The following is a 23537-nucleotide window of genomic DNA, read 5'->3' as shown; positions in this document are numbered from 1 at the left end:
GGCTCAGAGCCTGGAGCCTGTTTCCGATTCTGTGTCTCCCTCTCTCTCTGCCCCTCCCCCGTTCATGCTCTGTCTCTCTCTGTCCCAAAAATAAATAAACGTTGAAAAAAAAATAATAAGTATAATTTGTTGGTGTATGAAATATCACGAGACCCATAATATCCGTGTTGCAAAAATGAAGGAGAGCATCGTAAATGGCTTAAAACAAACAAACAAACAAACTTTGGAAACCTCTAGACTTGAGGCTCTTTTCTGTCTGAAGTTTTCTTCTTTATCCTGCAAAATCTTTCTGAAACTCAATCAGCAAGCCCTTACTGTGCACTCATTCTCGTATTAGTTACTCAAGTAGGCGCTGCGGGTTTGCAGAGCTGTGCATGAAGTACGCTGGGTACCAGGAAAGATGATGAGACAGGGGTAGTGGGGACTATCAACCAACACAGATGCTCGTGTGACAAAATGATATTCCGGAGTGCCATGTGCCAGTGCCCAGTACAAGATACAGGTTAAGGGATCCGTCTCTCTACTGTAAGTGTACCTTCTGTATGCCTCGTGGGTCCAAATTAAGAGAAATTAGGGCATCATTGTTTGCGTTATAAACTGATCTGCTACTGAATTTCTTGAAATAATGAGCCCCCTTGTGGTTTTTAAAAAACTTATTATAAACTTTTATTTTTAAATAGCGTAGGACTCCTAGAAAGTTGTAGAAACAGTACAAAGAGCTCTTGTGTACCCTTCCCGCCGCTTCCCACGATGATAATATCTCCCCCAGCCATCGTACATTGTTAAAACCAGGAAACTGACGCTGTACATCATCAGTGTTAACAGCCACTCCTGTGTGTGTGTGTGTGTGTGTGTGTGTGTGAGCACGTGCACACACGCACGGTTGTTTGGAATTTGATCGCGTGTGTGCATTGGAGTGACTGTCACCACAATCAGGGTGCGGAAGTGTTCCATCATCACGAAGAAATTCCCGCACCCTAACCCCTGGCAACCACCACTCTCTTCTCACATCACTGTAATTTTGTCATTTTAAGAATGTTACAGAAATGGAATCATACGATATGGAATAAGCTTTGAGACTGACTTTTTTCAGTCAGCATAATTCCCTTGAGTTCCATCCAAGCTGTGTACCCGTAGTTTGTTGCTTTTTATTTCGAGGACGACGCCACTGTGCACCACGGCTGGTTCTTCCCTTCCCCTCGCTCTTCAAAATAGGCTTCGTTGGCTTACAACTCGTGCCAGCACAGTACGAGGCACCCTTCTGGGGGTAAACCTCGCTCCTTTGTACCGATTTCTCTAAATCGGAGTTTGTGGTAGTCACAACGAAGTCTGTTATCCTGTCAGCCAGCCCTCATCGAACAGACATTTGTTGAGCCCCACTGCATGCTGAGTATTGGCAATAGCAAAGGGCAGTCATTTACCGCTGACCAAGTGCCTATCTATATGTTGCGTTAATAATTTCGACTTCCTAAGCTAGGGTGAAGGTTAATAATGATCATGACTCCTTTTACACACAAGGAAACCGAGCCGCCCTGGAGAGCCTTGCCCGAGATTGTGTGTAGTTGGAAATGGAGGGGCGGGATTTGAACACAGGACTTTGGATGCCACGCCAGGGTCCTTCCATTTACTCCACCACTCGAGCTCGGGCTGGACTCCTCTATGTTTTGGGGGCTTTTTTTTTTCAGCGCAAAGATTTTATGATCTTCTCTGAACAAGAGGTAGCTTTGCCAAGTAACTGAATCCTGTGGCCTGTTACTGCACTTGAACTTTGTTCTCGGGGGCATTTTGTTAGCCGTTATTTGAAGATGCTTTGGGAACTTAAAAGTAACAAAGCAGGGTTCCTTTAAAAATGGCATATGTAGTGCAGCCTTTCCTTAATTTGCTTGTGTTTCATAAAGTCTTCGGGTCAGGGTTAGAACTGGGGCTTTGACCCAGCCTCCCGGGGGTGACTTCAGCGACCTGGGGGCCCGAGGAGATCGGCTCTCAGGCTGCCCAGTGGGGAAGGAGCAGGGGCTTCTTTGAGATGCCCCTTAAAGCCCTGTTAGGAAACTGTGGGGCTGGTGGTCCTTGCAGCTCAGATTCAGGCGCCTGGTGCCATGCAGTTCACAGGATTCTGCCGTCTGCCAAAATCAGGCTTTAGATCAGAGGAAGTTGCTATTTCGGGGATCTAAGTGCTAGTGCACTGAATTCAGGCCTGAGCAGCCGACCGAGGGGGTGGGGCAGAGACGCCCTGAGCCTTTGAAGCTCCAGAAAGGGTTCAAAAGAGCCTCGGAGAAGAGATTCCTGTACCGGGCGGGAAGTGGAGAGGTGACCTCAGGGTCCCCTCTAACTCCCAAGTCTGTGACTCGAGGAGGAAAAGAGCCTCCCCCAGTTACCCACGTTCACCGCGAGGTTGGCTGAATTCCTCAGAATAGCAGGCTGGTGGAGAGGAAGGGCCTGGGGCTCGCGATGCCACGGCAACGTCCCTGTGACCTCCGGCTCGTCACCTCACCCCTCCTCAGGTGCAGTCGGGGAGAGAGCTGGGGCTGTGAAATCTGCTGGACCCGTCTGCCTCCCCTCCCAGTGGCCGGGGACAGCGGGGGATAGGAGCCACTGAGGCGTGGGTTGGTCTGAAAGCCCAGGGGTCACTCTAAACCACATTCTTTTTTCGCCTGTCCTCTGCAGCTCTTTGTGTTGGACCGACCGTAGAGCCTTAGGAGATACTGGCTTGATGAGTAAACGTGTCACCTCGGCAAACCTCTCCCTCTCCCTAGTCCTCTGCCCTCACCAGCCAGGCTGTTAAAGGGCACAGGTAGAGTCACACACCGACGACTTTCCTGCCTCAGACCCTGGCCTTTCCCGGGTACAGACAGGCCCTGCGCCGCATCATCGAACCGTGCCACTGACCCTTCGTGTCTTCCAGGCAGAAGGAGATGCACATGGCCCAAGGGGTTGAAATCAGGATTGGGACCTAGGCATTCCAAGACTGCAGAACTTCATTTTCCCCTCGCCCCTCCCCGAGCGCACGGCTACAGCCACGCTTGTCACCATTCGAGATTACATTGGCCACAGGAGATGTGGGTGATTTTTCCATTTGGTCCTGATGTTTATTTCATGCCCATCAATATCAGCCCATATTAGGACAGATGAGGTGGTTATTTACAGGCTGTGCATTTTCACACTTGGTAATTATAAACCCTTCCCCTGTTCGGTCAGAGTCGTGGAGATCTATTTTGGCAATTAGCAGTTTAGTATTTGTTTAATGGGAATGCAAGAGAGTGTTACGGCACATCAGTGCTCCACTAATGATTTGCCTGTCTCCTCCGGAGCTGGCAGGTTTGGGCCTTTTTCACGGTAGGTGAGGCCTGATGGGGAGAGAGGCTGGAGGGGGGAGACAGGAGCATTAGGCAGCCTGCCTGCCTCTCCCCTCCACTCCCAGCACGCACTTGCACGCACACACGCACGCACGACCGGCGCTGTAAACAGGCCGTGGATTTCCAGAGCACGGCAGCCGCCACTCGAAGGCACCTCTCACAAGAGGCCGTTAGGCCAGATGCCATTTCCGTGTGACAGCTGTCAAGCCTGCCGGAACCAACTGCGTCTCCTCCAACCGATCGTGCCCAGCCTCTCTTGGTATCCCTCTCCCACCACCTCCCTCCCTGTGCCGTCTCCTCTCTGAGCCCTGGCTCGCACAGGCCCCGAGAGAGCCTCCTGTCCCACCCTCCAGGTGGTGCTGGCCTCTAGGCTTCGCCCGCTCAGCCCAGTCAGAGCCCCCGTCCCAGCCACGCTTTGCGTAGACTCTTGCTTTTCCTGTCCAGTTTTGAGATGGAGTCTCCCAGGACTGTGCTCCTGAGGACGCATGGTTCCGTTCTCGGCTGTCCCTTGGCATGGCCCGTTTGCAGCGGGAAGACGCGCAGAGTTGGGTGAGCGGAGTGTGTCCGTGGGCGTGCACGTGCACGTGGGCATTATGGCACGCTGAGCCGGCTCTGCAAGGAGGTTGCCAGGGTGGGGTAGTGACCTCGTCGGTCATGATGACAGTGTTCTGCGTGTTAGGGACTCACTAGCCACCACTGGAGCTTTCATAACAGTCCCGGGAAGTGGGACGCACGGCATTCTCAGGACTCAGGTATAGGAGGGAGTCACAGGGGCTGAGCCCCAAACTGAGTTCTGGGACCCCTCTGCCGGTTCCAGCACTGCCACCAGCTTGCTCTGTGACTTTGGAACAGCCAAGCGACCTGTGGGTTTTCCGAGTTTGCCAATCCTAAAGGAAGAGACCCCTCCCCCCCCCCCCCCCCCCCGCCTTTTCCTTTGCTTCTCGAATCACTCCCTCCTCTTCTGAGGCCGCCAAAGGCAACACGTGTCTGTCTTCTTGGTTTATCTCATCAATTCTCTTAACTTTCTGGTAGAGTTTTGTTGTTTTTGTTGCTGTTGTTGTTGTTTAGAGAGAGAGCGCGCACGAGCAGGGGAGAGGGGCAGAGGGAAAGAGAGAGGATCTGCCTCCACGCTCAGCACAGAGCCTGACACAGGGCTTGATCCCACAACCCTGGGATCATGACCTGAGTGAAATCAAGAGTCAGACGCTCAACCAACTGAGCCACCCAGGCACCCCTCTGGTAAAATTTTAAGGCAGGGTTTATATGTTTTTTCAGGAGGCAGTGACACTACACTGAGCCCTAGGGACTCAAAAACTAGAACACCATTAAGGGAGACCAGTGGGAAGAGGTAGGGTGGCCTCTGGTTTTAAAGCCTGGCTCTACCATTTACTGCATGTATGATTCCAGGCCAGTCACTTACCATAACTTCCTCACCTGTATAATGGGTACGATCATATCTCCCTGAGAGCTTTTCATAATTCAGTGAGCTTTGCATTTGCCTATTAAGCACCAGTAAATGGTAGCTATTGCAATAATCCTTGTTTCTTGTTTCTTAAGAGTCTGATACAACTTGTGCAGTCAGTCTCCGAGCAAGAGGCCTTGCCTTTAGGTAAACAAAATGTCTCATCTCCAGGATAGAGCTGTTTGGAGACCCCACACTCTTCAGTTCCCACGGACAAGTGTCCGTTTACTAAATTTGTAACTGCTGCCTGATCAACACCGGTGGGTGTCTGTTTGCTAAGTTAAATGAGAAAATGGAATGACCCCACAAGAATAAAAAGAAGTAAAAGTAGGGAAAAATAGGGCTGGTAAAGAAGGGCCTTGCCCACGGGGATGGAACATTCTGGCCATGCTAAGATTTAGGAGCCTTCTATGAAGAGTTTAGGAAATGTACTTGGTGCACTGAATTGTGTACCAATTAAAAAACATGGCTAAAATGGCAAATTTTATGTTAGGTGTATTTTACTAGGAAAAAAAAAAGTTTAGGAGAAACTCAGCCAACGATTTTTCTTGTTACTCAGTTAAAGGCAGGGGCGTGAGTTAAGACATCTCAGGTGGACGCAGTCTAGAAGGTGTTGCGTCTTGGAGTGAAGGGAAAAATGCCGAGGGCAGCAGCTCCAAAACCCTGGGTGCCTCCATGCCCGGCAGTCCTGTAGGGGAAACACACAGAGCTTGGGGGCTGGCTGAGAAGCTTGCATGTCCGCAGCAAGGGGGCTACAAGAATCTGAGGCGGGGGGTGCCTGGGTGGCTCAGCTGGTTAAGGGTCCGACTCATGATTTGGGTCAGCTTGTGATCTCGGGTCATGGGATCAAGTCCTGCATCTGGCTCCACGTTGAGCGTGGAACCTGCTTGGGATTCTCTCTCTCTCTCTCTCTCTCTCTCTCTCTCTCTCTCTCTCTCTCTGTCTCTCTCTCCCCTGCCTCAAATAAATAAACATTAAAAATAACAGAATCTGAGACGGGCCTGCAGGCAGAGGCTGGTGGGGTGAGATTTGGACTCATAAGACCAGTGGCTGAGCCCTGGACAGCCAGTGAGGCAGCTGAGGCTTGGAGAGTTTGTCATCAGCCCTGTCTCTGCGGGTTGTTGTGACAACCAACGCGGTAACAGTATATGTGAAAATATTGGTGACGGTGGGAGGAAAGCAGTGGCTTCCTTAGGTTTTCTAAAGTCAAAGACCAAGACAAGGCAGGGAGAGCTCCCCAAAAGCGGCATGTGACAAAGGACCAGCATGCGCCTGACTTCTCTGGCAGGAGATAAAGAGCCAATGTTAAGGCAGCCGAAGGCCTGTCCAGTATTTACCCCTTTTCCTTAGGGCCCGTTTATTTCTGGGACCCCTCTGCCCATTCCACCTCTGCCTCCGGCTTGCTCCGTGACACACACAGGCTGTGATTAAAGCTCGACTCAGCTGTATTTAGCCATTTAGAACAGGGATTCTCAGCCTTGGCTCCACCCTGGGATCACTGGGGAGCTTTCGACACGGATCTGATTTAACAGGTCCGGGTGTGGCCGCCGCAGCGGGAATTTTATTTTATTTTTTTTTTAATTTTTTTTTCAACGTTTTTTTTTTTATTTTTTATTTTTGGGACAGAGAGAGACAGAGCATGAATGGGGGAGGGACAGAGAGAGAGGGAGACACAGAATCGGAAACAGGCTCCAGGCTCCGAGCCACCCGCCCAGAGCCCGACGCGGGGCTCGAACTCCCGGACCGCGAGATCGTGACCTGGCTGAAGTCGGACGCTTAACCGACTGCGCCACCCAGGCGCCCCGACAGCAGGGATTTTAAAAGTTTTTTGGGTGATCCTGGTGAGCAGTCAAGGTTGGAAATCCACCCATCTGGATTTCAGTGTGAGCTAAGCATCTTCCAGCCTGCGTCCTTTCCCCTTCTAGCCTCCCTTCTGGGCAGTGACGAACGGTAGATCAACCTCACTCTTCGCACGGCCGAAGCACACAGGAAAGTCTCATTTCAGAAAAATAAGGCACCGCCGCTGAGCTTTGGGGCAGGAACAGGTTTCTCTCCGGGCTGGTCGGAAGGAGCAGCAGAGAGCAGTGCCACCCAGTATTCTGAAACAGCTCCGGGTAAGACAGCCTCCCTCTCGGGCACCGACACCAGGCGCCTCTGTCCTGGGCAGTCCTGCCTCGTATACAAGTCTCCACTCTTGTGACTTTAGTGCCTTGAGTTTATGGAGCATAATAAGGTCTGTTAAGCCCTACGCCTTACAGTATGGTATCGCTTTTATGGGCGTTTATTTAAACTAACTCTTGAAGTGTTTGAGTGGGAGCAGGAAGCGAAATTCAAGGGCATGTGTTCTGGGGGAGTTTGAAGAGCTGGGTTTCTTTTTTTCCCTTTCCTCTCTCTCCTGTGTGTCTGACCAGATAATTTAAGGATCATTTGAAGTGCCATTTCCTGCTCTGTTCTTGGTACGTATGGCGTGTGGGTGTGCATATTTGTATCCCAAAAGGAGTGGGAAATTTCTCAGCATGTGTTGGCCACAGCAGAGCTCTGGAACGTCCTGACAGAACAGCGTTTGGAAGGACCAGTGGTGAATTGGATGCTCCTAGATGTTGTCCAAGTGGACTCTGTGGTCTGGTTTAGCATTCTAGGTGGAGATTCCTTCTGAGTGGATCTTAGGTGGCCCACGTCATAGTTTCCTCCTTTCATAGATGAGAAACTAAGGACAGAGAAGGGAGGTGACTTATGTCCATGAGATCCCAGTGGAGCTGGATTAGAACCTGGGTCCTGCCTGTGCTTTGTGCAACACTGCCTGCCCCCCTCCACTGCCTCTCAGCACCTGTGGAGTTAGTACCAGCAACTGAATCCCCTTCAGGTGCCTCCTGGGGACAAGTTTTCTGCGTCCCAAATCAGCCTCACTCCCCTCCTGTGTACTTGGGGAGCCAAAACTGCAGGCAGAAGAAACAGTGGTGTGATGGCACACTCCAGGGTCCCAACCTTTGGCCAACCACCTTGACCAACAGAATTTATGACATCTCTTTCTAGGAGTTTCTTTGCTTTGTGACTTGAAAGGTTTCCTCTTCGGCTGTCGCGTGAGTTGGGCTGGCTAAAGCCTCACCTCTGGATATGATCAATACCGAATGGCGACTTCCAAATTCACCCAGCAAGAATGTCTGGCTCACAATAAACCTTTTGCCTCACTATACGGAGGGTTCATTCATTCATTAAATGAATTAGGATTAGAGAGGCATCACCCACTGACTTGAGTGCTAATTATTGCTGATTTTCACGGTGCTCATTTAGTGAGGAACATGTTGCCAATTTCCCCTGGCACTTCTAGGATCTCTGTCTCCAACCTTGTTGCGAGGGTGACATTTAGACGTAGGCCCTTCCCACCCTAATACCTGTGTTCCACATTTTACCTCCTTCCAATTTTTGTCTTGCCTTTGTTCATTGTCTAGTATTATTTGAGACTGTGTACCTTCCAGTAGATGAAAAAAAATTTTTTTTTTAAAACAGGGACCATGTACAAGTTACCCATTGCCACCGGAATGCCGGGAAACAAAACAGTCACAAAACCTCAGCAGCAGACAATAGTTGTTCATGTCACCTGCCTGGAGTCCACTGGAATGGTTCTGCGGATCTTGGCTGGGCTCACTTGCATGTTTTGGGTCACGTGCCTGTTTTAGGATTGACTGAGGGGACTTGGCCCAGCTCCACATGCCTCTCACCCACTAGCCAGCTAGACTGGGCATACCCTTCTCATGGTGATGGCAGAGAGAGAACAAGCAGAAGCGTGAAAACCTTCCCCAGGCCAGACCCAGCGTGGGCATACCTCCATCTCATTTTGCTGACCATAAGAAGTCAAGTTCAGACACATGGGATGGAGAGAGAGAGACCCTGCCTCTTTGGGGAGAGGAACTGCAGAATTACAGAACTCAAGGTTTGGGGCCATCAATGCAAACAGTCTGCCATGGTCCGATGTCATTTGCCTCTTACTTGTACTTAGGCCAGTGCTCTCTGCAAGTAGGGAGCGCTTAATAAATATATGTCACATATAAGTAAATAAAGTTGACATTAGCTCAGTCTTCTAATCAAGATTGAGTTGGCTGCATGATGTAGGCATTTGCTGGTTTATCTGTTAGAAGGAAAGTTTCTGTCATCCTGGTAGAATCCAGATGTCTCTTGCGTTAGGTTTAGGGACAGCTTGGTTGTCACTAAGAAGTGTCTCTTTTTGTCATCTTTTCCATGGTCGAATCTACTGTCATTGTTTTCAGGATCTTAGGATGTACACGTATGAGAGACAAGGAACAGAGGGGGAAGACAGTTGCCACACCAACGTGTGTCAGCTGCCTCTGGAAGAGAAATTTTGTCCCATGTACTGAGCATTGCCATGGAATCAGACACTCTAGGGGTGAGGCCCGGGAGATCTGCGTTTTAAACAAGCCAGGTGATTCTGACACGGAGGAAGTTGGAGGAGTTTTGCCCCAGCCCCCATGGGCCGTAGAGGTCAAGGCGTAGCTCCCCACCAATGACCCTCAGCTGTGGTGTGTGCGTGCTACTCGCCTCTGAGGATGTTACAGTGTGGTCCGAACCGGGTGAAGGCAGAAATACATGTTTAGGACTTTCTGGTGTTGAAACAAACAGGGAGACATCCCCAGCCATCTTATTTAAAAGTTACTTTAGGGGCGCCTGGGTGGCTCCGTCGGTTAAGCGTCCAACTTCGGCTCAGGTCATGATCTCACGGTTTGTGGGTTCGAGCCCCACGTCGGGCTCTGTGCTGACAGCTCAGAGTCTGGAGCCTGCTTCGGATTCTGTGTCTCCTTCTCTCCCTGCCCCTCCCCTGCTTGTGCTGTCTCTCTCTTTTTCTCTCAAAAATAAATACAACATTACAAAACCTTTTTAAAGTTACTTGACCTTGCTTGTTCCCTCAATATGCCTCCCGTGCCAGGCTGCATTGGGAGCCTGTCCTAAGTTATTAAAGAATACTGTCAAGGTTGGAGCAAGCTCCTTCTCTCAAACCAGACCAAGCATGGGCCAGGATGTGGGACAAAGTATGGTGAGGTTCAGATATCTCCTCTCCTTCTCGATCCCTCTAGGGACAACCCCAACCCCAGACCACTAGGCCCATGGACCCCCACCTCTGGTATAAAGAAATATGTAAGCCTGGTGAGGGCACTATCACCACAAAATAAATACCAGTGCTAGTCTAACAAGAGTTCATGGTGTTTTCTACTTGAGGTCGGAAAACTCCTGTGTCCAGCCCCCAACTCTCTGTGTTCTAGAACACCAAATGAGGTCTGGTCTTTATGTTGAAGTTGATGACTCTGTACAGCCAACTGATCTACCTGGGTTTCGTGCACGCGCACGTGTGTGTGTGTGTGTGTGTGTGTGTGTGTGTGAGAGAGAGAGAGAGAGAGAGAGAGCGACACACACACAGAGACAGAGACAGAAACAGAGAGAAAGACAGACAGAGACACAATTATCAGTCTGCTTTTTTCTAGGGTTGACTACCAGTTACCTTGACTTTGCTCCTCATTCCCCCGTGATGCAGACTCACACAAGCTGCTTCTGTTTGATTCACATAGAACCGTGAGAAACAGCCCCGTATGTGAGGCCGTGTTTTTCATTCTATTCAGTCTTTGTATATTCAAATTCTCCCAGTTTCAGCTCTTGCTGTTCTGCCAGATTTCCATTGCATTGATGGCTTCTCTGAATTAATAAGTGTTTTGCAATCGCTGAAAAGTTTTCTCTCCCCCCGGCCCCTTCCCCAAGCACCGGGTCTTATCCATATTGATTTTTTTTTTCTTTCTCTTTCCTCTCTAGCTATTTCTCAGATGTTTTATTCTGTAAAGTGTTAATAGAATTTTTCTTTCGCTGTGACATTTTATCTATTCAGGAGGTCTTTGCGAGTCCCATTGTGCAACTGGACTATAGAGGAAACAGCTCTATTCTTTACGACAATGGTTGCCCTAAAAAACATACACAGATCCTCCCCCTCGCTCCCCAGGGTGGAGCGTATGTTGGGAGGGTAGCGTCAGAAAACACCCAAACTTTGGAAGGAAAAGAGGGAGCCATCTACGCACTGTTGAAGGGGGCGGAGGGCGTCGAAAATACTTTTTTTTTTTAATTTAATTCAAAATATTTATTTCCTAAGGGGATCTGAGTGTCAGGACCAAAACATGGCCAACACAGAAGGGAAGCTGTTTTCCTTACTGTTAGGCATTTTTAGCTCAAAATAAGGGCTTGGCAAGCATCTCAAAAAATGTGGAGATGGGTGTGAAACAGATGTCACGTTTACCTGCACGACACCCAGCAGGCATCACCCCCCACCCACCCGCACCCCAGGCATTGGAATTCTTACCGAGGCCCTGGGGTCTGAATCTGCAATACCATATGCTCAAGTGTGACTGCTCTGTGTACAAACAAACCAGTTGATCTTCTGGTGGTTTTGCTTGAGTGGTGCACGGAGGCAGACGGCTGTGGTGTGTGTGGCCTCAGCAGGTGCCTGGGGGGCCATCAAGTCTGCCCGGCAGCGGAGGGGTCTGGTGAAGGCACCCCATCTCCAGCCTAGCATCGCTTACCCCCCTCGGCCTGGTGCCCGGTGGAGACAGAGTAGCTCCTTGCTGGCACGGCAGTCACCGTGCAAGGCCATTGTCCTCCCAGTAACTGACTTTGAAAACGGGGACCAGAAGGGGAAGGCCCCAGGAGCCTGTTTGTTCAGACTCGGTTGCTTAGCAACAAAGTGGGGGGGGCTGACTCCGGAAGGGATTTTCAAGCTAGGCCAGTCCCTTCGAGGGTTATGTCTGGCTGGCCTACCCCCTCTTCCATTCTTACCTTGACTCTGCTTCCCGCCCCCCCCCCCATTCTATTTGATAGCATCTGGAAAAAGAGATTTGATTTGTCTGGAGGCAGCATTTTAAGCCTGGTTTTATTGCTTTGCCCAGTGTCTTCCCCTCCATCAGAGATTGTAGTCTGGGAGGAGTGACGAATGAATGGCCTGCGATTCCCTTTCTCGGTTGGCTTAGCTCTGGCCCCCAAACTCATTTGTGAGCCTTTGAGCTCCAGTGAGCAGTGCTCAGTCCTTCCCAACCACACACATGCCGACATTGCCCCAAGCGCAGAGCCCTTTGGCTAGGGCTTTGCCCAGGACCACATGGGTTGGGTTGTAGTTTTAGTGCCAATCGTGGGCACAAAATGAATGAGGAGACCAGGCTGCTTACCTGGCCAAAGCAGGTACAGTCCCCAGGTGAGTAGCTGGTCGGCTAGGACCGCACCTGTACTAAAGATGTGCATTTTGTGGAAGAATAAAGAATTGGATCATAAGTACAAGGAGTGGAATTCAAAAGCCAAATCTGGTTCAGTGAGGGTGACTTTCTTGAGATCCACATGGGAATGGAGTGTGGCTCCTGAAATCTTATTGCTGGAAATATCCAAAAGGGTCGCAGGATGCCTGGAAAGACTGAGGGAGGGATAGGAAGAGAGACAGAGGATGCCTTTGGTGTTTTCTTCTCTTTGATATTTTTGAAAAGGCCCTAGCATAAAGGTATTAGTCTGCTGGGGCAGCCACAACAAAGTACCACAGACTGGGTGGTCAAACAACAAAAATGTATTTTCTCACTCTTCTGGAGGCTGAAGTCCAGCCTTGGCAGACTTGGTTTCTTCTGCGCCCTCTCTCCTTGGCTTGCAGACAGCCCTCTTCTCTCTGTGTCCTCAGGTAGGCTTTCCTCTGTACCTGTGTCCAGATTTCCTCTTCTTATAAGGACCCCAGTCAGTACTGGATCAGGACCCACCCTAATGACCTCATTTTAACTCCATAACCTCTTTAAAAACCCGATCTCCAAAATACAGTCACATTCTGAGGTACCGGGGGTCACGACTCCAACATCAGAGTTTGGAAGGGGGCACAGTTCAGCCCATGATAATCAAGATGTTAAATTTCCATTGTCTATAACCAGAAACAATTTAAATATCCACAGAAGGATTAATTGAGTAAGCTATAGTTTCTCACTCCATGAAATATTATGCAGCAGTCAAGATCGTACTGATAATACCTCACACCCATCAGGATGACTACTATCAAAAAACTCCCAGAAAATAACAAGTGTTGGCCAGGGTGTGGAGCAGTTGGAACCTTCGTGCCCTGTTGGCGGGGATGTAAAATGGAACGGCCGCTGTGGCAAACGGTATGTCAGTTCCTCAGAAAATTAAAAACAAAGTTACCATATGATCTAGCAATTTCATTTCTGGGTATACATACCCCAAAGAATTGAAAACAGGGACTCAAGGAGATACTTGTACACTCATGTTTTATAGCGGCACTATTTGCAATAGCTAAGACCGGGTATCCATCCATCGACGGACAAATGAATAAGCAAAATGTGGTATTCACATACAATGGAATATGGCTGAACCTTGAGGACATTATGCTCAGTGGAATAAGCCAGTCACAAAAAGACATATACTGTGTGTTTCTACTTCCATGAAACATAGTAGCCCCCCCCCTTATTCGTGGTGTCCATTACCCGCAATCAACTGTGGTCCTAAAGCTGATGATCCTCCTGATGGATCATCAGAAGGTCAGTAGCAGCCTAACGCTACGTCACATGCCTCCGTCATTCATCTCACTTCCTCTCATCACGCGGCATCTTATCCTCTCTCTTCATCAGTGACAGTACAATAAGATGTTTTGAAAGAGAAAGACCACATTCACGCCACTTATATTACAGCATATTGTAATTGTTCTATGTTATTATTAGTTACTATTGTTAAATCCTTTACCGTGCCTAACGTATAGATTGAACTTTATCATAGGTGTGTATGGACAGGAAAAAACATGGTGTATCTTGGGCTGGGTACTGGCCACAGTTCCGGGCATCCACTGGGTGTCTTGGAATGTATGCCCTTGGACATGGGGGGACCTCTGTACTTGGAGTAGTCACAGTCAGAGACAGCAGACAGAAGCGTGGTTGCCGGGGGGCCGAGGGAGACCGAGGGGGACGAGGGGGTGGGGAGTTATTATTTGATGGGGGTAGAGTGTCAGTTTTACAAAATGAAGAGTTCCGGAGATGGATGGTGGGGATGATAGTTCAACGTTATGAATGCATTTAATACCACTGAACTGTGTGCATAAAAACAGTTAAGATGGCAACTTTTATGTTATGTGTATTTTACCATGATCAAAAAAATTGGGGAACAAAACAGATAATATTCACAGTGTGAATCTGGGAAGTGTTTGCAATATTGTAATAGTATATTTAAAAAAAGAACTAGGGGAAAATTCCATATACAGTATGATTTAAACTATATTAAAATAGGCATAAGGTTTTTTTAAAGGCAAAAACTGAAGGGAAATACACCAGATGTTAACTGTGGTTGTACTAGGCAGAAAGATAGGAAAGGCAGTGATCTTTTTTTTCTAATTTTTTGTGTTTTCATGTAATTTTTTTTAAATGTTTTAAAATTTATGTTTATTTTTGAGAGAGAGAGAGAGAGAGACAAAGTGCGAGCAGGGGAGGAGCAGAGAGAGAGGGAGACACAGAATCTGAAGCAGGCTCCAGGCTCTGAGCTGTCAGCACAGAGCCCGATGCGGGGCTCAAATTCACAGACCACAAGATCATGACCTGAGCCGAAGTCAGACGCTCAACCGACTGAGCCACCCAGGCGCCCCTTCACATAAATTTTAATGGGCACCTATGGCTTTGATAATGGAAACCACCCTTACCCCCCAATATATGACATTTCAAACATGTTGTTAAAATTCTTAAAGCAGACCCCATTCTGTATTTGTTTTGCAGGTGGAGGATGCAATGCTGATGTTTGATAAGACGACCAACAGGCACAGAGGTAAGAGCCCCCATGGAGGAAGTCTTCCTTTCTGTCAGTTGACCGTCTGTTGAAGGTCTGTATTCATTGAGGGACACCACAGCACAGAATCCAGATACCGGACAGTTAAAAATCGGCCACGCCCAACCCGTGTTCCCACACACCTTTCTAACCCTGGCTCTCTTGGTCTTTGCTAGACCTGAACACTAAGTGATCCGAGTGGAAATTATTCACAGCAATTACTCCGTTGAGTTCTCAATTTACATTGGAGGAGGTGGTTTAGAAGCACACTGGCAACCTGAAGAGCCAGAAAAGAAGGTTTATTCGACCTGCGATTGCAGGATTGGCAGTGCCCTATGCACATCTGGAGTGTTTAGAGGGCACTGCGCCTCCTCGTATTTTCCTCTGTGCTCTTATTGTCCTATCCATGTTCTAGAAAACGGGTCTCAACTTGGGGTCTGTGAGCCTCCGAAATGCCACACGGAATGTTTTATGTTTGCGCTTTTCTTGGGAAGCGATGCGTAGCTTTGAACAGATTCTCAAAGTGGTCTCTGACCTCCATGCCTCCCGTTCCCCAAAAAGGAACACGTTGAAATCACTGCTTTAAACAGAAAATTGGACGAATCTAGAAAATCCTCCCAGAGGAAGTAGAGTCCAAGCTTATGGCTTAGCGTTCCATTCTCCTGCTCTCCGGAAACCCCTGGTATCTGGGGCTCCTAGGAACAGGGCGTTAATGGGCAGAGCCTCGGAAGGGAGGTGGCAGGAAGCAGCGTTCTTGAGAGAAGCCGGAGTGAGCAGTGTTTCCTTGCCACTCGGATTGCATTTAGATGTTTCTCGTGTTGTTTACATTCTTGCTGTCACCTGTGATTAGAAGCAGTTACCCAGCGCTGACTGTATGTCTCTCCTGTTGGGAGCAGGCAGGCTGAGTGAAAGGGAGGAAGGAGGGTGGGAGAAGGAGGGGCTGTCCTCAGTGTGCCTGGCAGTCCGGCTTCCTGTGCGTCCATTGACAGCGGCCTCAGAAGGGAAAGTAGAAAATCGGGTGGAAAACTGGGTCTTCAATGGTGTATGTGGGGAAGGAATGGAGAGGGGTGGAGGATGAAGAGGCAGGGTGGGGGGGAGGCAAGGGAGGAAAAGAAGAGCTTACAAGTGTGGAATGATTGCTTTGTCCTCTGCCTTGCTCAGCATCACGAGGGCCGAGAGAGCAAGAGGCCGGGGGTGCGGAGACGGACAATTCATGATCATTCTCCACCATCATCCTTAGGGGAGGTACGGGGGGTTATCTGAGCACTGTTTTCACAGGCATCGTGTATTCTCATCTCCACCGCAACGCCGTGACTTTGGGAAAATCACTTCACTTCTTTATCTTCTTTACCTCAGTTTATTCATCTGTAAAGTGGGGATAATATTAGTATTTCCCTATAGGGTTGTTTGGAGAGCTGGAGTGCCACGCACATCACCTGTGCGCAGGTTATTATGATTGTTTTCACCATCATCACCTCCGTGTGGTGTGTGAGGTGACCGAAACTCAGAGGGGGAAGGGGATCCACCCAAGGTCAGAGCAGGGACTCCTCTCTAGGACTGCTGATTTCAGATTTGGCTTTCTCTGTGGTCTCCATGTGGGGACGGGCGTGTTAAGAAGAATGTTTTCATCTAATTTACTTTCAGGGTGGGTGAGGCCCATCTGAATGTGGCACTAGAGTTCAGTGCTAGAATTCACGCTCCTGGAAGATTCCTGAGTGGCCTCTATAGGCAGTAGTGTTGAATATCCACGAATAAAGGTATTTCTGAGCTCCTGCTCTGGGTCAGGCCGTGTTGGAGAGGAGAGTAAATCATCTTGTGCAAACCTCACAGCTGTGCTGGGGAAAGAGATGTGTCATCTGGGGGACGTGAGAGGGCCGGTGACTCTCCGTGTTACGTTACTCGGCTAATAGCAGACAGAGGCAGGTTCACACTGCGGGCGCCGGGCCCCTGAGGAAGTGCCAGGCAAGATTCTCCCTTATTTCTGACCCAGACGCCTCCTGCTGTGGGTGGAGCCTCTTTCCTTGCTCCCAGGCGCTGGGTGCCGTGATGGGGTGGTGGCCCCTCTGTCATTCCTGTCTCGAGCTGGAGGGAGGTCCGTTTTAAGGCCCCCTGCTCAGAGCGGCTCCAGGGATGGCATTGATCGCTCTCCCATGACTCCTGGGGCCACTGGCAGGAAGAAGGGCGGGCACAGCCCCGAGCACATGCTCAGTGCACCCCAGCCACGGCAGGGCCTGCCCAAGCATCCTTCTGCCCTGCCAGAGGTGAGATTCCTGCAGTGGATGTAGGACCCTTTGCATAATTCGTGGAGCCAGAACAAGGTGAAAGACGGGGCCTCTTACTCAAAAGTTATTAAGAATTTCAAGGTGACAGAGCATTCAACCCAGGACAAAGCCCTTCTGAGCGTGGGGCCAGCCGTGGGTGGCTGCACACCCAGGGGGCCAGCCGGAGTGGATGCGGTCCTGGGGGCCCCCGCTGGCGGGGTGGGGAAAGAGAAGGCAGGAGGGAAGGAGGCCCCAACATCTGCGTCCCCCTTCCTCCTGTACAGAAGTCTGCTCCCTGGGGTTCTTTCTGTGTAGGGCTTTGGCCCCTACACACTTTCCAGCACCTCTGAATAGCTGAGGAGTTTCTCTTTGAACTGGGTGCTAAAGCTGGGTTAATACTTAAGTGGTTCAGAGCATTTCGGAGAGGAAAGAATTAAAGAAAAAAAAAAAGGCACATATCACAACAGAGGCACGAGTCCTGCGTGTGGGACAAGTGGGCCCCACATCCCTGATGGAATGTACATTTGGAATCAGGTGATAAGCCCGAGAACACAAAATCCTCCTGCAGCCACCTTGGCCCAACCTTACCTTCACCTCCTCAGCTTCCTGTTTCCCATTATCTTATCAAGAAGAAAGTGCTGCAGTAGCAGAAGTTAAGGACACCTCTCGGGCTGGCACTGCCTCCAGCTCTCCTCTTAAAGAGGTCCACACTGTTCACCCCGTGGGTGGCCACACAGCACGCACGGGACCTTCCCTTTCCCCCCCTCGCAGCTCCCAACCCCGCCCCGCTGCGCAGCCTGGGGCCCTTGAAGCTGAGACTGCTGCCTTCCAGGAAGGCTGCACGTTTGGTTGGGCCTGGGGTCCCGGGAGTCGGGTCTGCCGGGCTCACGGGACCCTCTCCCAATACTCTTGCCACTGTGAGCCAGAGCTCGGGGCGGAGTTCCCACTTCCCGCCGCACAGTGGCTCCCCCCTGCCCCTGGCCCCCATTTGTTCCCCCAGGGACAGGGTGGCCCTCCGTTACATCTGGTCACAGAAGCGACAGCCTGTGTTTCTTCCCCTCTTACATCTGTCCTCGGACCTCCCTAGCACCCTGGGAAAGAATCCAGGGGACAGGAGACAACAAGCCCTCCCGGGATGTAAGTCCTCCCCCCTGGAAGCAGGAAGAAGGTCATTCAGCACGTGACTCCCACAGGAGGTGTGGAGTCTTCTCCCACTTTCTCCTTCGAGCAGACCTCCTTCCGGCTCCTGCTGCTCCCTTGATGCTGAGTTAGGGCACCTTTCCTAACCTCTCGGGACACCTCCGGGTCCTCCTCGGGAAGGTGGGGGAGCCGGGACAAGCTCTGGGACCTGAAGTATGTTTTCTGGCTTTTTAAGCCTTTTAACTGAGAGAATGCCCAAGATTAAGTCCTTTGTCATTCTTCTTGTTTTAGCTCGGAGAGGGAGGTAAGGGGCTGTATCTGCATCCCTGGAGATGGGGATTAGCACGCAGGAGTGCCCTCGAGGGGCAGCGGAGGGGCTGATCTGTGAGGCCCCGGGGAATTCTGAAGCTAGGGCCTTGCACAGCTGCAGTGAGAGGGCTGACTTTATACGCTGACCTGTCACAGGACGCAGCCCACCCCGGGAAGCACATGTGACCTTGGGCTTGCCCTGAGGACATCCTAGAGGAGACAGACAGCTGGGGGCCCTCTTCCAGCAGTCCTGCCAGCAGATCCTGAAGGGGGGGTCTGGGTATCCCGTGACAGCACACGCCACGGTGGTACAGTGGGTTCTGTGCTGACCAGGCCATGCTAACCCTCTTGGTAGAAACCGCCAGCCCTTCCCGAGCAGTTATATCCCACGTGCTTAGCACAGCGCCTGCACATACTGTTGAATCTTTACGACGGTCATTGGTGAACCCAGCTGCCCGGAGTCCCCAGTTGGACGTAAACCCAGCCTGTCTGACCCGGAGTCCTTGCTCTTGGCTGCTTCGCAAGCATGGTGCTAGGCAGTGGTTGAAAGCAGGGAGATTGGTGGTTTTAAGTCTCAAGCACCTCCTCGTTACTGGTCCTTCTCCACCTGCCCTTCTTGCTGGACTACTGCGCACCTCCATTTCAGGTGGGAAAACCGAGGCATGTAGAGTGTTGGAGGGCCGGCCGCACGCAGGTGTCTGCAGCCAGGTGGGAGCCGAGCTTCTGAAGCCTTCCACGAGATTCTTTGTGCCCAAGGGGAGAGAAAGAAGGTGGCTTTCCAGTTTTTGCAGAGTCCTTTCATTTGCTCTCTCAAAGCCTTTGGAGGCGGTCTGAGAAATATGGGGCTGATCATCAAAGGGTTTAATCGTTGGGGGAAAGTTTGTTGCTTTCTCCTTGCAAAACTCAGATAAGATCTTGAATTCAGCATTAGGTATTGATCCCAGAGAGGGGCTGGCGGGGAGGGGCTGGAGGGAAGATACAGCACAGTGTCCTTCCCGATTTGCCCTTTGGGAGGCACAAGGCTGAGGGGTGAGCCGGAGGGAGCGAGGGAGGGTGGAGTGGTTTGGATCTGTCCCCACTGTCATCAGCCCCCTTTGAGCAAGCGGAGGAACGCGGGGATGTTGGTCGCTGAAACACATCTCACATTCACCTCCTTGCCGGGGAAGGGAGCCCCCGCCGTGAGTGTCCTTCTAGGGGGGGCCTCTGCTCGTCTTCCCTCCGAACCCAGCCTTCCAGGCTGAACCATGTCTGGCCCATCAGGGAGAGCCGGGTGGTTGGGGGCCCAGTGGAAAACAAGTCGGGTGTCTTTGAAGCTTATGGGATTGCCTGGTGAGGGTCAGCTGGAGAGGGAAGGAGTACAGAGGAGAGGCTTGGAGACAGGCCTTCTCACTCCCTGCGGCTTCCATTACCCAGCAGGCCTGTTTGCTCCAGAACGTTGCCAGAGGCAAAGGGCCGGATACACTGAGAGGAAAATGAAGCTCAGTGTGCTGGAAGACTCCCCTCACCGCTGTTAACGGTTGCTCATTAAGTGCAATGCTAATGGCTTTGGAGAGGATCAACAGCTCTGAGAACTCACAGGCTCCCCAGCAGGCCGCTCCGCGGCACTGACCTCAGCCGAGGCGGTTTTGTGACCCTCCGAGAGCACCATCAACGACAGGCCCGCTGCTTGGAGGGTCTTTTTCCAGAGTGTCTGTGCCCTATCAGGAGCCGCCAGGCCGGAAGGGCATCGTTGTGGGCCCCATGTGGGAGAAGAGGGAGAAGCTCTCTGGGCTGCGGGGCTGAGCTCCGCCTCTCCCTCGAAGCTTGCACGGCATCTCCATCCCGAAAAGCGGTTGGCTGCAGTTGAAGGTCTCCGTAATTTGCGTAATCGGTTTATTTATTAAAATGGTGCCAGTAAGAGGTAGCTGAAACTGTGATAGAAGATAATGCCTTTCTAAGGAGGAAAAACAGCCCTTAATGTCCTGACTACCTGCCAGACACGCACTTTTTGAAATTGACCTCTGACGTCCAGACTGTTTTATAGATGCTAAAGATGATTCAGGATCGTGCTGTAATTATTTGTTCACTGCTGCCTGTTTCCCGAAGTTGAGGAAGGGGATGTTAAAAGGACCTTCACACAGGTGTAAACTAAATGAAAAATTAAAAGGCATTGCTTTCTTCGAGGGTGTAGGGTGTCAAAGATAATGTATGCGTGTGTTTTTCCTAGTGAGAGTCTAACATTCTGACCTTACTTAGGAAAGGGGGTTGGGACTCTACAGCCCGTAGATGGCACATTATGGGATGGAGGAAGAAGTCCCTCTGGGTGGGAGAGGGTTGTTGGAGGGGGTAGGAGGGGTGGCAGGGATGCCTGGAATCACAGCTGGTGATGACACTTGGCAATGTGACACGAGGGCCTCGGTGCCCACGCCAACGTGATGTCCACCCGCTGGAGTCATGCCTCTGCAGGGTCCCCACCTCTCACATCTGCCTCTCATCTGCCGTGCGAGCTGCCGATGGTGTTGGGCACCCATCGCGCCCCACCCCAAGTCTGAGGTATATCAAAGGGTTTATTGGAAGCCTGTAAACCAGGAGCTTGATCATTATTAGTATCGATCCCAATTCTGTACCCGCAGCCGGTCTGCTCTAGGCCACGAACACCAACCAAGGGTCTTGGCCGCACAGAACTTTCAGTCTAGTCTTAGGATGATGTGGCCACCATGCGTGCCACTTGGGCTCTTTACTGCAAGTAAAAAGGGTCTCCATCGGGTCAGGTGACAGAGACTCTTCTCTCCCCAGAATGGCCCATATAAGTGTGAGGCAACTGCTTAGGAAAATTACTGATAAGCCAGGCGTCTAGGAGAAGATGTTCAGAATAGGGTAGAAACTCAATATGACTGAGTCTCCTTCGGTCCACCCTGGTTAGAAGGGACATGGGGAGCGGGACGAGGGTGGCTGGCGGTGATGTTAATTGCTGCCTTTGGGTGCTTGGAGAGATTCTTTTGGAAAACACGTGCCTTCTTGAAGTTGGGCACGCTCTAGTTAGAACGGGGAAGAGCCGCCAGGTCCTGCAGTGATGTAAATGGACGGCCAGTACCTCTCCCCTACATGGTCAGGACCCAGGGTTCTGTGCTCCTGCCTGGGCTCATTCTAAAGGCAGGGCTGCGTAAGGGGGGGGTGAGCGTGCTTGTGTGTGCCCACCACCAGGGGTGTACCCCAGCCTCCTCGCTCCCTTGTGGGGCCTGGCCCGGGGGCAGTGCGCCTTTGTCCCTCCACCCAGAGCACATTTCCCCCAAGGCCTGACCTGTCACCTGACGCATCTCGGGACCTCCTCCGGTCTGCCAGGAATGTGCAGCAATGGAGGGTGGAAAGAGGGGAGTGGGGTCCAGAGCTGCAGCCCCCACCCTGAGCCGTCTCTCAGAGACCAGCCCCCAGAGCTGTCTGCACATTTTATTTTCCCTTTAAATAAACACCATTAGCCTTCCCGAGAAATTGGTGCAAACATGACCTCGCAAATAACCAATTAAAAGGGCAGGGTTGAAGGGGAATGTGCGTTTGAAAACATGTAGAGAGGAGGCCGTTAAAGATTCCCGTATTACCCCAGCCCTGGCAACATCGATCTGAGACCTTAATTTTATTTCTGACAGGAAGCAAGGGGAGCGCTTTAATTTTTTTTTCCCCCGAGCTAACTAAATTCCGGAAGCGCCCATGCCGGCACTGTCTCTTGAGATATTAATCAACACAGTAGCTGGGTTTCTGTTCACCTGCTTTTCTTTGTAGACGCGGAGGAATACAAAGCTCTCAACTCCCTAGCAACAGGGCCGGGGGACAGGGGCGCCCAGCGCAAGAGGGAGCCTGCATAGCCGGGGGAATTTGGCACCCTGGGTGCCCTGCATTTTCTGGAGCTGAAGTATAAATCTTAAACTTCTTTCCTTTGGAATAAAAGCCCTGGCACCGAAACGGTGGTGAGCTAATAGGTCTTCCTGCCTCCCTCCTGGCTGCGGCCCCACGGAAGCAGAAAGGGAGTGGGCCCAGGGTCAGCAACTTCACTGACCCAGAAACGGTTTTTTTTGTAGAGAGGGACAATGAGGCTTTTGTTGGGCCCTGTTCCCATAGAGGCCCAGGCTCTGACTCTCACGACGTGTTTTAAGATCTCGGTGAGGGCAGGGAGTGGAGGCCTGAGGGGAAAGGAGCCTCCAGCGCGGCCACTTGATTAAGAGCACCCCCTTTCTTAGCGCCCTGGCACTGCTAGGGGCCCGGGAACCAGCACCCTGGGCGGGCACCTCCCTCGGGGACTGGAGCTTCCCAGGGGAGCCTCGTTGCTGTGCAGCTGTGGACTTGGGCTTCTGTTCAGAGCTTTGCTGCTCAACAGATGTGCATTAGCCCGTCCGCATCTCTGTGCGGGCAATGGTGTACTGCGGGACCCGAGCTTTGCGGGACCCGAGCTTTGCGGGCCCTCCCAGCTCCCCACAGGTGTCCTCTCGGGTAAGTTGCTGAAGAGCTTTGAGCCCCGTTTGGCTCACTTGTGGAGGTGATACACCTGCTCTGTAATGAGTGAAGTGAGTTGGCTTATAACATGCCCACGATAAGAGTACCCCATTTCTTTACTCTCCCCCTTAAGGAAGACTGTCGGTTTAACTTCTTTTAGCAAACAAACTACAATCTGTGTTTGAGTCTTTAAGACCCTGATCTTTAAAACAACCTTTCCCTCTCCTCCACACACAAAGCATACGCTTGCAGATGCGTAGAATATTTCTGAAAGGCTACCCACAAAACTGGTCACAGAGCTTTAGAATGGCATAGTGGTTAAGAGCACATGTTCCGGGGGCCCCAGGGCGGCGCAGTTGGTTAAGCATCCGACTCTTGGTTTCAGCTCAGGTCATGATCTCATGGTTTGTGAGTTTGAGCCCTACATCAGGCTCTGGGGCTGACTGCACGGAGCCTGCTTGGGATTCTCTCTCTCTCTCCCTCTCTCTCTGTCCCTCCTCTGTTGCTCTCTCTCTCTCTCTCTCTCTCTCTCTCTCTCTCTCTCTCTCAAAATAAATAAACATAGGGGAAGGAAAAGAGCACATGCTCTGGAGTCAGGCAGCTGGTTGGTGTTTGAATCTGAGCTCTGCGATGTAATAGCTGTGTGACCTTGGGCAAGTCACTTACCCTCTTTGGGATTCAGATTCCTCATTTATGAAATAGGAACGATGACAT

The 23537-nt window shown here is 51.0% G+C and overlaps 1 protein-coding gene across 8 annotated transcripts in view; it reads left to right on the top strand.

Moving 5' to 3' along the window:
* The window catches only part of MSI2 (musashi RNA binding protein 2), a 393222-nt gene that overhangs the window by 235112 nt on the left and 134573 nt on the right, over nt 1-23537 (top strand). For all 8 annotated transcript variants that reach the window (XM_043583976.1, XM_043583972.1, XM_043583970.1 and 5 more), the window contains exon 7: nt 14601-14649. In XM_043583976.1, coding sequence (XP_043439911.1) covers nt 14601-14649 — 49 coding nt within the window. The remainder of the gene's footprint in view (nt 1-14600; nt 14650-23537) is intronic.

The sequence above is a fragment of the Prionailurus bengalensis genome, chromosome E1, assembly GCF_016509475.1.
Source record: "Prionailurus bengalensis isolate Pbe53 chromosome E1, Fcat_Pben_1.1_paternal_pri, whole genome shotgun sequence".
Lineage (NCBI taxonomy): Eukaryota > Metazoa > Chordata > Mammalia > Carnivora > Felidae > Prionailurus > Prionailurus bengalensis.
Note: the sequence above shows the minus strand (reverse complement) of the source record. Positions and strands in the feature narration are given on the sequence as shown.